Below are 18174 nucleotides of genomic sequence, written 5' to 3' on the forward strand. Positions count from 1 at the left end.
AACTGAATCAATGACGTCCCTACGGGCTCCATAGGGAGCGTGTCTAGGACGTGCATTGTGCAAGAGCTTGGACCTGTTACCTTATTTTGCCTTCACGCTGGGACCTCCTGTGGTCCAGAGGCAGGGAATGTACCCTCTGCTGCCTTATGGGGAGGGCACTGTTTAGCCTGTCACGCTGACCTTGCGGGCTTTACCCATAGTGCTTTGAAACCAGAGTTTGCCAGGGGTCAGCTAGAATGCTGTTCGGGAATGACTCTCAGAAGGGTATCAGGTAGACAATGCTAAGAACTGTATTTAAAATGTCCTCCCAGTTTTGAGAAGCAAAATTTTAGCAAATGTTGCTTTTAATGCTATAAACCTGTAGTGTTTCATAGGGTAACCACCAGTCCCGTGTGGCCATGGGACCCTTGAAATGTGGCCAATCTGTATTGAGTTGTGCTGAAACTGTAAAATGCACACTAGATTTCCAAGATTTAATGTGAATGAAATAATGTAAACTATCACGGTAATTTAAAAATATGGATTACATGTTGAAGTGATAATGTTTTGGATACATTGGGTTAGATAAAATGTATGTCAAGACTAATTGTACCTGTTGCTCTTTGCTTTTATAAATGTGGCTACTAGAAAATTTAGAATTACATGAATGGCTTGCATTATATTTCTGTTTGACTGTGTTGCTGTGCCATTTAGTCAGAATCATTCAAACTTCAATGATGATAACATACAGCATTTGTAAGACACTTAGAACACCCCAGGCTCTTTACATATATGACCTAATTTTGAATCTTAAGTTGTTTTTTTTATTTCGAGCCCCCATTATTATTATTATTTTTAAATTTATTTATTATTTTACTTTACAATATTGTAGTGGTTTTTGTCATACATTGACCTGAATCCACCATGGATTTACATGAGTTCCCCATCCTGAACCCTCCTCCCACCTCCCTCCCCATCCCTCTGGGTCATCCCAGTGCACCAGCCCTGAGCACCCTGTCTCATACATTGAACCTGGACTGGCAATTCATTTCACATATGATAATTTACATGTTTCAATGCCATTCTCCCATATCATCCCATCCTCGCCCTCTCCCACAGAGTCCGAAAGACTGTTCAATACATCTGTGTCTCTGGAATCTTAAGTTTTAAATAGGAAAAGGGTGAAGTAAAAATTGATAGCCTCTTTTCCCCACTATTTCCCATACTAGTTTTTGTGGGGATCTTTTCAGAGTTTCTTTATGGGGTGTATTACCACATTTAATTCTCATGCTAACACTATGAAATAGATATTATGATAATTCCCATTTAACATGTAAGGAAACAGAGACTTAGAGGTTGAAGTAACCAGCTTGTGGTCCTTTAGCTAAAACATGGCAAGGCCAGGGATTGACTTCAGGGGTTTCTGAACGCAGAACGTCTATGAGCCGATTAAATACTTTGGAAAGTTTCTCTGTGACCCTGGGAATGTCTCTATGTCTTTCTGGGCCTCACATTTCTCATGAAGTGACTGGACTCTGGATGCTGTTGGGGAGCTCTTCTAGCTCTTCAAATGTAGGAGAGCCCATTCAACTCTTCCCATTTTGCTTCTTTTCTCCCTCTTGCTTCTGACCTTGCACCCATCTCAGAGGGCCAGGACCAGAGGACCAAGAGGGTGGATTGAATGATCAGAAAGCAGGATGGAGGAATAGTTAGCAGGGAAGGAAGAAGGAGCAGGGGGAGGAGGAAGAGAAAGTTTACCAGTGATGGAAAATTCTCTATGAGTTCAGTACTGTTGTGCTGAGTGAATACCCCATAGAGATGTTCACATAGAACACAGTCTAAGACCTTGACACAGACCTGCCCTCGGCCTCAGCAAAGGTCTGCCTTTTATCTTGAAATATGAAAACTGTGAAGAGGGTCTAGGAATGCAGTGAACATGCACAAAGGTTTGGAAAAAGACTTTTCATGGAAGGACCAAATCGAGGCGAGGTGAAGTTCATACAGACTAGCGATTAGGTGAATGGGTTCTGAGGCAGACTGGGGTTAAAGCGGGATTTTGCCCCTGACCAGCTTTCTGATACTGGGCAAGTTCTAAGTCTCCCTAAGCTGCAGCATCCTTATCTTGAAATGGGATGATAACTGTACTCACCTCTTGGGTAGTGGTGGGGATTAAGTGATACACAGCAGTAACAGCTGACACAGTCTGAGTGTTTACTACCTACCAGGCATTTTGCCACATGTAGATTGTGTTTTTATCTTCCCGGTAGTTCAGCTGATAAAGAGTCTGCCTGCAATGCAGGAGCCCTGGGTTCAATCCCCGGGTCAGGAAGATCCCCTGGAGAAGGAAATGGCAACCCACTCCAGTATTCTTGCCTGGAGAATCCCATGGACAGAGGAGCCTGGCAGGCTACAGTCCATGGGGTCACAAGAGTGGACACGACTGAGCGACTAAACCACCACCACCAGGCATTCTGCGTGTACATAAACACATCAGTGCTCACTGGGCCTGAGCCTGCAAACTACTACTAATACAATGAGTGGGGCTCTCATCACCATTTTTACTGTGTCTTGGAAAGATCCTTTGGCTGCATTCTTGTCCTGCTGAGTGGCTCCCGGTGAAGTCACTTAACTTTTCTGAGCCTCGGGTGACTCGTTTATAAAATGAGATAATTAAAGCAGATGATCTGTAAGGCCTTCTCAACTGTAAAATACTGTGCAGTTCTGGAAATAGAATTTATTTAGTGTTGAGAAGGCTGAGGGGGATACTAAAATATGAACTTTACATATATATATAAATGTATATATGATTCTTATAAGTTTGAAGGGTGGTGAACAGCTGTTCTCTTTTGGCTGAGGACAGGGCATGAGGCAACACATTTTAATTGTTTGAGATTAGACGTTTGGAAGCCTTTCCTGACTTGTGAGAAAGACTAATGTGTCATTGGAGCAGACTCTAGAGCTGCACACTTTGAACTCATCAAGGCAGACGGTTGGCTATTTTTCTGACACTGAGACGTAACTTCATCACACAGGCCTTCCCTGAAGCCTTGATCTTAAATAGATACCCCACCCCGCACTGCCCCCAGCACCATATTTTTCCTTCACATTTCACCCTGTTGTTTTCCTCCATAGCACTCATGACCCTTTGCATATTTAATTTGTACTTAGTGCTTTATGTCTGTCCTTTTAGATTGTAAACCATGTAAAAGCTGGATTGCTCATTATTTGGTTCATCTCCCGTGAACCTGAAGTGATTGGCACATAGCAGGTGCTCAGTAAATATTTGCAGAATGGATAGATGGGTGAATGAGTTTCAGGGTGGTTGGCTTGGCAGTAGTGCTTCTTGATAGAAGTGAACCCTCTGCTTGCCTTTTTTGGTAAGAAAAATGCCAAAGACCTTACCTTTCAAGAATATTATATAATATTACATATATAAGTATATTATATCATATACTGTTTCTCTTTCCCATCATCATCTCCTGGGGTCTGGTCACACGTGCGTGTGAGTTTCTTCAGGTTTGATTGGCTGCCCGAGCGCCCTTCCCTGTGGGCTGGTCGGCCTGCATCTGGTTCTAGTGGAGGAGACAGAAGGGGTAGGTGGAGTTTCATTTCAGGGAAAATAAAGCCCAAGGGCTTCCCTGGTGGCTCAGACGGTAAAGAATCTGCCTGCAGTTTGGGAGACCTGGGTTCCATCCTTGGGTCGGGAAGATCCTCTGGAGGAGGGCATGGCAACCCACTCCAGTATTCTTGCTGGAGAATTCCCATGGACAGAGGATCCTGGCAGGCTACAGTCCATCGGGGTCACAGAGAGTTGGACATGGCTGAGCGACTAAGTACACCCGAACAAAGCTCAGTGGAACATGGCTTGGTTGTCCTGGTTATTTCCATTTGCTCCCCCAGATCTGCTTTTTTGTTTTTCTTTGCACCGCCCTGTGCCCCTGGAAGTTGACCTCAGTGGCTTTATCAGTGAGGTTCCCCTGCCCTCTGGCTTCCAGTTGAGGTTGGCCAATGGGAGGACAGAGCAGGAAGATGAGGGAAGGAGACAGAGGTTGGGCGTGTGTGCCTGGGTTCTCTGGCCCACGGGCTCACAGAACGCCTACACGAGAGCTTGCCCAGGCTCTCTCCAGGTCTTGCAAACATGCTCTCTCTGTCCCTCCAGGCACAGCAATGCTCATAACTCCCTACCATTAACTCCCCTGGGTGCTTCCCCATTCCTTGTCCCCTCATTCATGTCTGCTCTTCTGTGAATAGTCCCCACACTGGACTCCATACAGATGGGCCATTCATTCCCCTGACCATTTTCTGGGGCACCTCACCCTTGTGGCCTTGCCCCATCTCTCCTGATAGAGGGTTGGGACCATGCATCTAATTGCAGGGTCTGGGGGTATGAGGTACAGGGTCTAAAGAGAGGGTTGGAGGGATATTTTGTAGTCAGTCTGAATGTGATCACCTGTTCTGAGGTTTCTGTTTTTAATGAAACAACAACAACAACAAAACTGACCAAAAGACCTCCACCCGTCCTCTAGGTAGGAGACGGGAGGACTTCTCGAGAAAGGGGGTTCAGTGTCTCTCTCTGGTTTCTCTCATGGGCAGGGCTGGCTCTGGTTGCCACTGCTCAGGTGGCCCCATGACCTCCAGCCCCAGGAAACCAATCAAACTCTGATGTCTTCAGAACACACGGCCTGACGTGTGGGCACTGCAGCTCCTGGCTGCTGATTGGCGGCCTGTTAGGCATTTGCTCTTTCATTCTGTTTCTTCCCTGGGCTTCAGAGGCCTTTACTTCCCCGGTGAGTTGATTAGAACAGCCTCTCTGAGGTTGAAATAGCTTTTCACAGAGCAGACTGGAGCTGGGCAGCCAGCATGGCCGCGAGGAGGTCATGGAGTTGACAGATGAGAGTTGGCATGGAGGGAGAGGATAATAAGACGTGAGGCCAACACTGGTGCACTGCTTTAGAGTTTTCAAAGTGCTTCAATGTGAAGGAACACATTTATGCTCCACAAAATGGCCTGGTGGGGGGGCTGGGCATTGTCACCCTCACCTTGTAGATGTGCAAAGAAGGGCTGAGGGGGTGGTCCTTGAATGTCTCGTCCAAAGTCACAGGGTTGGAGAGTGGCGGAAGCAAGAGAGAGACCCTGCCCGTCTGACCCTGTGTCCATCAGGTGTCCCTCCTACCCAGCCTCCACTGTCTCTGAGGGAGCAGGCAGGGGTGGGCTCTGGCTTGGAGACTGGGAACTGGAGATGGAAAAGCCGGACCTGACTCCAGTGTTTGCGTTCGGCCAGGAGGAGAGCACGCAGGCCGTCTCAAGTCCTTCTCAGATGCTGCGGTTCCTGCTTGCCCTCAAGGGCCCCCCGGCTCCTGTCCCTCCCGTCCTGAGTGGGCTGACACTGCTTTTCTGTTTTTCAGAAGTGGAGCTGCCCCTGAAGAAGGATGGGTTCACCTCAGAAAGCACCACCCTGGAAGCCTTGCTCCGCGGTGAGGGGGTGGAGAAGAAGGTGGACGCCAGGGAGGAGGAGAACATCCAGGAAATACAGGTATTTCTGTGCTTGTGGGGTAGCTGGTCGGGGAGGCGGTGACCCCGAGCATCACCACCCTGCCTCCAGAACTGCAGTCCCAAGTTGGGGCCTCCTCTCCAGGGCCAGGACTGCGTCTCCACTGCCCCGAGGCTCCATTGCTGGGAAGCTGGCCTCCCCGTTCATCCACTCAAAATGGACTTTGGGAGCCTGTGTGTGCCAGGCACTGTGCTAGGACCTGGGGACACAGGAGTGAGCAAGACTGACCGAGTCCTCACCCTGGCGGGGTGCCAGCAGCAGAAAGCTTGGTTGTACAGGAGCCAGCCTCCCAGGGAGTTCCCCCCCAACCCCTGCCTCACGCCCCATCCTTCCACGCTCTAGTTCACTGGCCACCTTGTCCTTCCCCCGCCCTGCCACTCCTCCTTAAGGCCAGTTTAGAGATCACCCGCCCCTTGCCAGAGGGGTTTGGTGGCTTCTGTCCCCATGTGTCCACCACCCTCTGTGCACAGCCCGGCTAAGGCTGTCACCAGGCAGGTCACCATGCAGCATTATAATGGTGCACTCTGTTCTTCTTTATGTTTCTTGAGTCTCCATTGTTGGTATGTTGGAATAATATTAATTAATACAAATATGAAATACCAGTTTTTAATAATTAAGCATAATGAGATTATTAAAATTAAATCATGTTTATGCTTTACATTAAAATTTTATATTTTATGCTGTACACATATATGGCTATAAAATTACATCTTTATTATTAATTTTGCATTCAATTTAATATTTATGTACTAATTTATTAGCATGGTAATTAAATGACTACCAGTTACATGTTTAGTTTGCTTTGTAAGTACCACCAGCGTGGGGATTCTGTCCAGTTGGGGATGGGGCCGTCGTGTTCACCATTGAACCCTTGGGGTCTTGCATGAGTCCAGCAGAGTCAGGTCACAATAAAAGCATTGAATGAGTCCATGTACGTGGCCTCCTCTGCCATTCCTGCCTTCAGATAAATATGTGCTAAGTCGCTTCAGTTGTGTCCGAATCTTTGCAGACCCCATGATCTATGGCCTGCCAGGCTCCTCTGTCCATGGGATTCTCCAGGCAAGAACACTGGAGTGAATTGCCGTTTCCTTCTCCAGGGGATCTTCCAGCCTCAGGGATCAAATCCGTGTCTTAAGTCTTCGGCAGTGGCAGACAGGTTCTTTACCACTAGCGCCACCTGGGAAGCCCCAAAAGAGAACAGGCTCTGTTCTATCTAGAGCCTGAGCAATTAATCACCAGGCTCCTCTGTCCATGGAATTCTCCAGGCAAGAATACTGGATGGTCGAGTCTCTTCTGTTTGGTCGTCACAGCACGGCTTCTCAGAGTTACAGCCCTAGTAGAGATCTTTATTGGTGCAAACCTTTATTTATCTGACACACCTTGGAGTCGTCTTCGACCCCTTTCTCCCACACCCAGTATCCGTTCATCAGGTATCCTGTCCACGGCTCCCTTAACGCAAATCCAGAGGGTAGCTCTTCTCCCCATACATCCTGCTGCTGCCCTTGTCCACGCTGTCACATCTCCCATCTGAACTGTTGCTGTTGGTTTCTGAGTAGTCCCCTGCTGATGACTGACAGGGGGCTTTCCCTGTGAGCAGAGCCCTGCACTGGTCCCTGTTCTCCGGAGTAAAAGTCACGTCCTCTCCCCTCCCTCTGACTTGCTGCTTCCTCTTCTAGGCTCACTCGGCTCCAGGCACCCCGATCGTTTGCCACTCACTCTTACACCAGGCACGCTCCACCTCTGGCCGTGCTCTGGCTGCTTCCTCTGCCTGCAAAGTCCTCTCCCCAGACATCTGCTCGGCTCTCACCCTCACCTTCTTCAAGTTCAGCCCCCGTCTCTTCTGCTCTGTGAAGCCTCCCCTGACCGCTGAATATAATACCACATCCTGTGTCTTGCCCACCCACCAGCAGTCCCCGTTCTCTTACTCTGCTTTCCTTTTCTTTTTCCCCGTAGGTTTTATCATCTAACATAACTTATAATTTACTAACTTATTATCCTATTGTTTGTTTTCTGTTTTTGTTTCCGATAGAATGTAAACTCTTCGAGGGCAGAAATCTCTTGTCTATCTTGTTTGCACCTCTTTTGTATCTCAAAGCCTAAACAGTGTCTGGCACATAGTAGTTCAATTCAGTTCAGTTCAGTCGCTCAGTGTCTGACTCTTTGCGACCCCATGGACTGCAGTAGACACACAATAAATATTCATTGGGTGGATGCACAAGTGAACAGATTCCTGTGAGTTGCCATCCCCAGTCCATCCTCTCTCCATGTCCTGCTTTGATAGCTGACCTTTCATCCCCAAACACAACTCTGCTTGTACCACACCCTTGTTTAAAAAGCTCGACCTAACACGCTTTTGTTTCCTGCTAAATAAATGCAAAATAATGAGTGTGATCTTCTCGGGCCTCCTCTCTCGGCTCCTAACCTAGTTTTCAGGCTTATTTCCCACGATTCCTTTACTCCCTCTATTCTCCAGCCTTCTTCCCTCCATGCCTTTGGTCATGCTGTGCCCTTTATCTGGCGAACCTTTTCTTCCATCCCACGTGTACAAATTCCTCCCATCTATTAGGCTCGGCCCCAATAGCACCTTCCCCGTGAAGCCTTTCTTGATCACACCCACCCCCTAGTTCTCTTTTTACCCCTGGCATTTAGAGCACCTAGTATTTTCTTTTTCTTCTTCTTCTTTTTTTACTCTTCATGTATTATACCCCATTTTTTTGACTTTTAGGTCTTTGAAGTCACCGTCTGTCCCATCTGTAATGCTGGTTAAGAGTATTTTTGCGCAGTTAGTGTAATTTGACCAAGTCAGTGAGGGTGACAGAACCATTATCCAGAAGTCTTGATGTCCAGTGATAGGCAACCTTTTCCTTTTCGAGCTGGAGATGAGTGTGAGTCCTTCTCAGGCACCATCAGGCCAGTGTGCAGGTTGTCATTGTTGAATCATCATCATGGCCCTCATCCCTGTTGTAAACTGAAGGTCTACTGTGTGCAGAACATGGGGCTGCCATCCGCTGTGCTAGAAGCCAAAACCAGGACCAAAAGCCAGATGCGTGTACATGTTTTTATTGACTTTGTTTATTAAAATAAAGTATGTCTGTAGCAAATGGACTGTTTTGTTCATTTTCCTTTCATTCATTCATTCCACCAAAATTTATTGAGGGCCTCCTTTGAGCAGGCCTTGTGCTGGGTTCTGGGGAAATGATGAAACCAAGGAGAGACCTGTCCCCACCTCTCATGCTTATATTCTAGTGTGACGTGTAGATGGAAAGCAAGTAAACAGGTCAAATAGCTGCCTTTCAGGATAAGTGCCGTGAAAAGAACAGAGTGCAGAGGCTCAGTCTAAGAGGAGGTGTCCTAGGTGGTGTCCTAAGGGAGACAAGGGCTGTCCCCCAGTCCCGTGAGAGGAGAAGCTGTCAGCAAAGTGAGGCACCTGGGGAAGGGCTTTCCGGGTGGAGGAATGGTGCTCTTGAAGTTCTCATGATAGATCTGAGCTCATTGCATTGAAAGAACAGAGGCTGGTGTGGCTGGAGCAGGGTTCCAGGGAGGGAAGGGCCCAGGATGGGGCTGGAGAGGTGGGCAAGGCCAGACCTAGAGGAGACTCTTGATTTCATGGGACATGAAAAAGCAAGCCATTCAAGTGGTTTTCATCAGGGCAGTGAATTTGTGTTTCCTGAAGACCTGTCTGGCTGCTGTGTGGAAAGGAGACTGGATGCAGGCCTGCAGTGGAAGAAGGGAAATCAGCTAGGAGAATTTTGCACTGTTCCAACTAGTGATACCGGAGTCTTTAAAGAAGAATTCCTCTGAAATGCAAAACAACAACAACAACAGATTTCTCCTTTTTAAAAAAAGCCAAAAAGCACAATCACAACTATTATCATCACTGTTAAGACTGTTTAAGAGTCTCAGGGAGAAACGTTATTTGAAAATGTGTTTGTTTTCCAGGTAATACCCTTGGCCAGGGAATGCAGGCATGTCGCGGGGGGTGAGCTGCGTCTCTAGCTGGACACAACTGCCCTGCTCTCTGGGTACAGGATGCCCCCTCTGCTTCCTGAGCTCCGAATATGAGTTCTGTTTGTGAGGAGCTCCTGGCTCCTCCTGTGCTGTGTAGGGAGGCATCTGGTGTCAGGGCCATGTTGCAAGAAATGCAGAAACACGGGAAATGCCGCTGTCACATGTGAGGCCTGAAGCTCAGACCAGAGGTTCTAGAGATTCAGGGAGGCCGATGGGAAGAGGGAGGGAGAAGTCAGTTTCCTCCCAGACGTTGAGACTGTGCAGTGTGTCTGGGGACAAGTGCAACGGCCTTCCCCAGCTTTTGCCTTCTAACCCAGAGTCTGTATGGTGGGTAATAGACTCCTTCATAATGAAACAAATTCGAATGGAGTCAGATTTGCACTGAGATGCCAGAGGCAATGACCTTTAAAGTCAAGACACTCGGAACTTACCATGATTAAATGACTTCAACACCCAGAAAGTTTGCAAGGTGGCTCTACAAAGAGCAACAGCACACCTTGCATTTATGCCACATCTTTTCACCGAAGCCTGCGGAGCACCTGGCTTGTCACTGTCCCGCCCGTGTTCCCCCTGATGGTTCAGGAAGCCAAGGTGCAGAGAGGCTGGGCTGCTTGCGCTGGGCTGCGACCAGCGTTCCCTAGCTGCAGGCCAGAGGTCACGTCCAGCTGCTGCTGCTGCCTCTCTGTTAGGTGTCTACGGTTGGCCCAGAGAGCCTCAGTGCTCGGCTGATGGCTTCCCATATAAACCTGGTAGAGAAGCCAGAGAAGGATTTACGATATCTGTTTTGAGTTCTTTGGGAGAGTTTGGTTAATTAGCAATATCCTGACCACAGTGATGGGAATGGAACTCTCTGACAAGAAGGCAGTGGGAGAAGGTCACTGGAAACTCACCCTGGGCTTCCTGCTTTGAGGGCAAGCCAAGGGCATGGCCCAGGAGGCCCCTTGAACAGTGATGGTGATACTAGAAATCAGTACCTGGCATGCTGCCTTCTAAGCCTTTTCATAGCTTGTGCGATTGTCACACCATCACCATAGGATGGGTAGATGCCAATGTCCTGTATGACTTGGTACCCGCCCGCCTTTCCAGCATCATCTTATGCCAGTCTCCCCCCAAGCCACTGAGCGCTGGTCACACTGGCCTCCTCCTGCTCCCTGGAAAACCTATGTTCACCTCCCTGCTTTTGGGTGTCTGCTCGTGCTGTTCCCTGGAATACTTTCCCTCCTCTTCTCCCCTCAGTCCCTGGTCCCAAGGTTAGTCCCTGTTCATCCTTTACATCTCAACACCCCTTGTTCACTTCCTCAGGTGAGCCCTGCCTGACCTCAGATAAGGTAAAGTTTCTTTCTAACAGCCTCTCACAGCGCCTTGAATTTGTCTGTCTCTGTTTCCATAGCAGTTGTAATTATATGGTTATGTATGCTATTTGAATCTGTTTTCCCTGCATTAGGCTGGAGAGTCCACTGGGGCCAGATCTGTAGCCACACTGTGGCTGATCTAGGACAGCACCTACCAAGTAGTCAGCCCTAGATAAATGTTTGTTGATTGTCTGAATGAATGAGTTCCTATTTTGTAACTGGGGAACCTGAGGCATGAAGCAACGATGACTCTCCCAGGGTCACACAATCAGCTTACAAAGAAGCTCCTAGGACCCCTGATATGGAATCCATGGGCTCCCCTTCCCCTTATCCCACTTCTACCCTGCGGGAGGGGAGGCTGGTCCTCTGCCTTAGTCTCTTATCCCTCCCTTAAACCTGGAGATACAGGTTTCCATTTTCTTGCCTCCCACCAAGTGAGCGAGGTGCTCAGGTCCTCTAAGAAGTATCATAATATGCTTTGGAATTCTCAGACACAAGAGCTAGGAGAGAAATGGAAACACTGAGCTGATGAACCTGACCTTGCTTTGGTTGTGGATTCTGTTGTATGATCTTGAGCAGTCGAAACTGTTTTCAGCCTCAGTTTGTTTACCTGTAAAATGGAAGCTGGCTTCTCTGCTACAGTATAATTTGCAGGGCCATTGGAGAGAGAGAATTAAATTGAAGCTCTACTACAAGTGCTGTAAGGACAATCCATTTCTCTTAAAAGAACATAACAATGGGAGATGAGGAATAACACATTCATGTCAAATTCTGGTCAGATGGATAGGAAGTTACTTGTTTTCATCAAACTAGGCAGAATTCCAGAATGCCAGGGAAAGGAGAGACGTATTTTCAGGTCTTTGAGGTGGCCCTTGAGGAACAAAGGGAAAATTACATTAAAGTAAGCTTTGGAAAAGACCCTGATGCTGGGAAAGATTGAAGGCAGGAGGAGAAGGGGAAGACAGAGGATAAAATGGTTGGATGGCATCACCAACTCGATGGACATGAATTTGAGCAAGCTCCAGGAGTTGGTGATGGACAGGGAAGCCTGGAGTGCTGCAGTCCATGGGGTCTTAAAGAGTTGGACACGACTGAGTGACTGAACTGAACTGAAGTTTTGACCAGACATCATGGGCCTACATAGAAGAGTACCCTTACTAGAGTATTCTCTTTTTAGAAAACACTTTGTGGGCAAAAAGTGTTGAAAAGGTCAGTGTTCTGGGAGGACTTGGCTGGAAGGGTCTTGGGAGAGAGGGTCAGTATAGCCAGGAGCCCCAAGTCCTGGCCAGCATTTTGGAGGCTGAGCCATGGCAGCATCTTCACTGTGTTAAAAAATAACAACAACAAAACACAACATTACCCTCTGAGGATTTTCTCCTTTGTGCTTTATTTCTCAATGCTTCTATTTTCTTCTCATTTCAGAGGGTTTTAGAAAATGATGAAAATGTAGAAGAAGGAAATGAAGAAGAGGATTTAGAAGAGGATATTCCCAAGCGGAAGAATCGGACCAGAGGACGGGTAAGCTGGGGATGCCAGGAGGGAGGGAAGAGATCAGAGAGGTGGGGGACCTGTCGGACAACTGGACCCCAGATTCAGAATCCTGCTGTAGCTGGATAGAGAGTGTACCCATGGTCTTCCTCGCAGAACACCCAGAGAGGAAACGGCCAGAAGAGCTCTGATCCCAGGTGGTAACCTGCCAGAGTTTAGAGCTGGCTAGAGGGAGAAAAGTGGCAGAGGACACAGCAAGGGGATGGGGAGGGTGAGGGTGAGGTCTGGGCGAGGGTAGAGGATGAGGAGAATGTGACTGCCAGCCCCATTCCTCAGTCATAGAAGAAGGCTGAAAAGTGTCCTGTCCTTAGGGCTGCCCCAGCCTCACAGGTACTGCTTTGGCATACCTTTCACCAGGCAGAGAGCAGAAGCATACTGGGAAAGCATGCCAGGGCCATAACTGATGGTTCCCAGGCAGGTGTGGCAAGAGCTTTGGAGGTGTGTGGGCCTGGAATGCGGCAAGTAAAGGCCAGGAGCCTGGGGAATGGCAGATGGGAAATCCATGGTGGAAGGAATAAAAATATGAGGGTGACCCTTGAGGGGAGGGAGCCAAACCTGAGTGGCGCTATCAGGCATTAGGGGTGGTCCTCCAGAGTCCTCATGCTCAAGGCCAAAGGGGTTGTCTGTGGTCACCTTCAGGGGTCTGCAGGAGTATCTGAAAATAACCTGGTGGAGCGGGCGTGGCGGGGATGAGCTGCTGCTTCCCGTCTGGAGAATTAGCGCTGTGAGGCTGGTCTGGCTCCTTCAGGCTCTGGATGGATGCTTACCCCTTCCCCGGATGAGAGGCTAGTCCTGGGTGCCCTCTGGGCTTGGGTCAAGTGGTGATCATGGCAAGGCTCTCTATTCCCGTGGCTCTTGAGTCTGAGCACACATCATAATCACCACGAGAGCCTATCGAAATGCAAATTTGCAGGATCCACTCCAGGAAGTTGTGATTTAGGAGGTCCGGGGTCAGGCCTGGAAGGCTGTATTGTAAGCAGGTTCCTCGGTGACTGGTGCAGGGGGCCCAGCAGTGCCCACTCTGAGCTACGGTGCTTTGACCTGGATAGGAGCTGGAATTTCTCAGTCTGGACAGGGCCGCCCGCTGATGCCACACACCATATAGAGTCACAACTCAGCTTCCTCCATGATCAATGCTTTGACATTCTTGTTTAATCTTTTCTTTACCCCCACTTTCAGTTGGTTTATATGTTTGTTTTTTTGTGTAGTTTTTTTTGTATGTGGAATATTTCAATGCAAGTCCTAGACATTTTTTTTTAATTTAACCTGTGCCATATCTTAATGTATATCTCTAACAGGCATCATTATCATACCTAATAAAAATAACTATTCTAATATCCTCCACCTTCCCTGGTGGCTCAGTCAGTAAAGAATTTTCCTGCAATGCAAGAGACCTGAGTTTGACCCCTGGGTCAGGAAAATCCCCTGGAGAAAGGAATGGCTACCCACTTCAGTATTCTTGTCTGGAGAATTCCATGGACAGAGGAGCCTGGTGGGCTACAGACCATGGGGTCACAAGAGTTGGACATGACTTAGTGACTAAACCACCACCATTCTGGTATCTAGTCCTTGGTCATTTTCCCCCTGATTTTCTCAAAAATGGCTTTGGCAGTTTGAAACTTGTCTTTTGCATTCTATAACACTTCTTCCTTGCTACTATTCCCTGTCACATATATACTTTTTTTCCCCTCCATGCCATTTATTTATTGAAGAACTTGGGTGGTTGGTCTTGTAGAATTTTTCATATTCTAGAGTTGGCAGACTGGTGGTGTCTAATGTGTCCCTGGATCCTCTTTATTTCCTGAAATCTAGTGTTTTGATGAGAGACAATTAGATTGTGGATATTCGTGTGTGTGTGTGTATGTAAATACCTTTCTGGTGGGGCTCAACTCTTTCCTAGGTGTGATGTGTGTTTCTTATTGCCTCACATCTGGAGGCGTATGCTGTCCACTAGTTCTGACTTCAGTGGTGGTAAAACTGATCAGTGAATTTGGGTGTTGTCAGCCAGAGCTCTCCTTAGAAAAGTGCCCCATCGTGTTTTTACCTAGTCTTCTCAGTGGCCACTGATGAATTTGCCTGGACCCATGCCTTCATTGGGGGTTACAAAGTAATGAATGATCTAGTTCTATTGTTAAAGAAGACTTTAGAATGTGGGCTTTCTGAGCCTTTTGTGAACGCCAGTTGCTATATGACTGCAGGCCAGTTTCCATCCCTTCTCTTAGCCCAAACCAAACTTACTCTAGTAGATGGTAGACAATGGTTGTTTTAATATCTCTACTCCCTGAAATCTAGGCATTGAACTTGCAGTCAGCAAATATGAATTAGGTGTCTTCTCTGTAAGAATACGATCAGAAGCAGCAGCAACAGTCGTCTGTACTGACTGTATACTTCCTATACATCAGGCAATGATGGGGCTCTTCACAATAAGAGCTACGTTACTGAAAGTGATGGTAGGTTCTTTATGCTGCATTCTGTATTTCTTCACCGTCCACTGGCCACCTGTGGCTACAAAACACTTGACATGTTGCTCATGCAAATTGAAATATGCTGTAGATGTAAAATATTCACCAGATTTCAAAGGTGGTGGTTTAGTCGCTCAATTGTGTCCAACTCGTGTGACCCCATGGACTGTAGCCTGCCAGGCTCCTCTGTCCATGGGATTTCCCAGGCAAGAATACTGGAGTGGGTTGCCATTCCCTTCTCCAAGGGATCTGCCCAACCTGGGATCCAACCCAAGTCTCCTGCATTGCAGGTAGATACTTCATCGATTGAGCTACCAGGGAAGTCATAGATTTCGAAGACAGTATAAAAAGAACGGTGACCATTTCATTAATGATTTTATATTGATTACACACTGAAATAAAGATATTTTGGATACATTTGGTTAAATAAAATATATTACTAAAATTAATTTCATCTTTTTCTCTTTTCACTCTTTTCAAAAATGTGGCCATTGGAAAATTTAAAACGGCATGTGAACCCCATTGTATTTCTCTTGGTCAGCACTGCTTCTTTCTTTCCTATGAGTTGATATTATTACTTCTGGAGAGGTTAAGAATTTGTTCAAGGTTGTCCAACCCAGTAAGGAAGAAGTGAGGATTTGAACACAGGTCTGTACTTTCCCACTGGGTCACACATGGCTCAGTGCCCAGCATGTGGCCATTGGCCAGTTTGTTGAATGAATGGTTTAATGATAGGAAAAGAACAAAAGGTCTTATTTGAGCTTTCTGGGAGCTGAGAAAAGGCCTGAACACAGCAAGGGAGCTAGATGGGGCCTAGGCTAGTTCTGGGCCCATCCATGCTGGCTGAGGGGCAGTCAAATGGCTCTACATTGTGCAGTAAAATGGTGGACATGTCACCCATAGTGGGAACCATGGAAGGACCTAAAAGTTACAGCTGAGCCTGCCTGTGCTGGAATAAGGAGTGGTGACTGCTTCATGCACAACCTCAAAGAAGCTACCCTTTAACATGTATTCAAGCCGCTGCTGGCGCCTGGCGGACAGTCACTCCCGTTTCTGTTGTCAGGACTGAGATGCAGTCTAAGGCTGTCTCAGTGTGTGGTCCCTGGGCTTCAGCATCAATGTCACCTGGGAGCTCATTAGAAATGCATATGCCAGACTCCACCCCAGTTGGGCTACATTGGAGTCTGCACTCTAACAAGACCACCAGATGCTCTGTGTGTTCATAGAAGTCAGGGCTAAGGTAGTGATGGCAAGAACAGTCTCTACCTGGTCTGAACCCTGAGTTCAAATCCAAGCTCTACCACTTACTAGAGTTTTGGTCAATTATGTAACCCCTGTGACCTTGACCAAATAACGTAAGTACTGTGGGTCTCAGTTTCTTCATCATTAAAATTGAGTTAGTAATTCACAACCGATTTTGAGTGCTTAATAAAGGTGAACTATTATTAGGAGAGTGCAAGCAAAGGGAATAGCTCTCTGACTTTGGCAATGGAGATTCCCTGAGAGGTGAGAGAAATTTAGGCCCAACAATTAATAATTGGCCCTAGTCTTTGGTAGCTTTAATGCAACAATAAGCCTTACTGTAAGTCTATGGTAACTTTAGCCGAACAATCAAAGCTTTTTAAAATTCATGAAATTCCTCTGAGTCATCCACGTGAGTGTTATCAATCAGTTGATCAATCAGTAAGTGTTTATGATGCAGTATGGTGTAGTCCAGTGCTTCTCAAACTTTAATGTGCATATAAAGCACCTGGTAATATTGTTCAAGCGTAAATTCTGATGCAGTAGGTCTGGTGGGTGACGTCGGAGATTTTGCTCGATTAGCAGTATCCCAGACGATGTCAGTGCTGCTGGTCTGAGCACTGCACTTTAAATACCAAGAGTGTAGAACAGTAGTTCTCAATATTTATTTGGTCTCAGGGATTCTTTACTCAAAAATCACTGACAGCCCCCAAAGCTGTTGTTCTGATGGCTTATAACCAGTGATACTTCCCATATTAGAAACAGAAAAATGTTAAACTTGAGTATACCAGCACATAGACTGATGACATCATTGTGTTGTGTAGCCCCTGGAAAACTCCACTGTGCACCTGTGGGAGGATGAGAGTGAAAACTTTCAAATAACACTTTAGGACTATTACAAAAATAGTTTTGACATCAGAGACTCCCTGAAGGGGTCTCAGCGACTCCCAAGGATCTCTGGACCACTATTTGAGAACAACTGGTACAGAGCAACTAACTTTCTGCTTGGCACTGAGTCTGTCCTAGTTGAGAATCTTTTAGTTGTAGAAAACTCAATGGGTTAAGCAAAAATGGAAAGTATTTGAAAAGCTGCTGAGCTATTGCACCAGATTTGAGCAATTTTTGAAGGTTCAGATAGGACCAGAAAGTGGCAGGGATTTAGGACAGGGAAAAAGTAAGGAACGCAGGCGATTTCTGGTCTTTACTACTTCCTCCTTTATCCTTCTCTCACAAGACTGCCTCTTCTGCTTCTCTGTGCATGTGGCCCCATAATTCCTGAATTTATGGGTCCCAAGTTGAAGTGATCTGTACTAACTAGAGTCACTATTTTCCAATTTGAAGTCTGTTGGAGGTAGAATCTGATTGGCCCAGCTTGGGTCATGTGTCTACTTCTGAGTCAGCCAATCAACAGTGGCCAGTGGGGCAGGGCCATGTGATGCAATCATGGCTGCCATGGCCCACCAGTGTGTGAATGGGACGTGGAGTGGAGAGGAGTGGAGTGAGATGGGCAGTTCTCAGAGTGGGAGAGTGGTTTCTTTGGACATCAGTCTCAAAGTCTTCTGTAACAGATTCTGGAAATCTGGGCCTCTGTCTTCCACTGGCTCTGTGACTATGGGCAATTCATGAGCCTTTTCTGAACCTGTTTCTTCAAGTACCAAATGGGAATGATATTAGATGGTTAAACTCAGATGGTATTGTAGGAATTAACTGTGATAATATATAAGAAAGAACTTTGGTTGCTGTGTGCCCTGCATAGTACTAAGTGTCAGGGGTTATAATAAAATATAGAGTGTCATCTTTGCTCTCCAGGACCTTGGAATTAAATTGAGGAGAAAATGCTAATAGTCATGATACAATTAGAAAGCAGCAGGCTTCTGACTGTGCACTTACCAAATGCAATAAGAGTTCAGAGGAAAGAGAAATCAACTGGGCAAGGACGGGAAATAATTTATTGAGTACTTCCTGTAGACCCAGCATTGTCCCCTGTGGTTTCACACCCCCTTAGCTCTACAACAAATCTGCAATAAAGATG

General features: G+C 46.9%; 1 protein-coding gene across 5 annotated transcripts in view; it reads left to right on the plus strand.

Moving 5' to 3' along the window:
• Positions 1-18174, plus strand: part of DPF3 (double PHD fingers 3) — a 285832-nt gene that overhangs the window by 153729 nt on the left and 113929 nt on the right. For all 5 annotated transcript variants that reach the window (XR_009695069.1, XR_009695068.1, XR_009695067.1 and 2 more), the window contains 2 exons: positions 5385-5512; positions 12313-12408. Coding sequence is in view for 2 of the 5 variants with exons in the window: in XM_061156751.1 (XP_061012734.1) it covers positions 5385-5512; positions 12313-12408 (224 nt within the window). In the remaining 3 variants the exon portion in view is untranslated. The remainder of the gene's footprint in view (positions 1-5384; positions 5513-12312; positions 12409-18174) is intronic.

The sequence above is a fragment of the Dama dama genome, chromosome 12, assembly GCF_033118175.1.
Source record: "Dama dama isolate Ldn47 chromosome 12, ASM3311817v1, whole genome shotgun sequence".
In the NCBI taxonomy this organism is placed as follows: domain Eukaryota; kingdom Metazoa; phylum Chordata; class Mammalia; order Artiodactyla; family Cervidae; genus Dama; species Dama dama.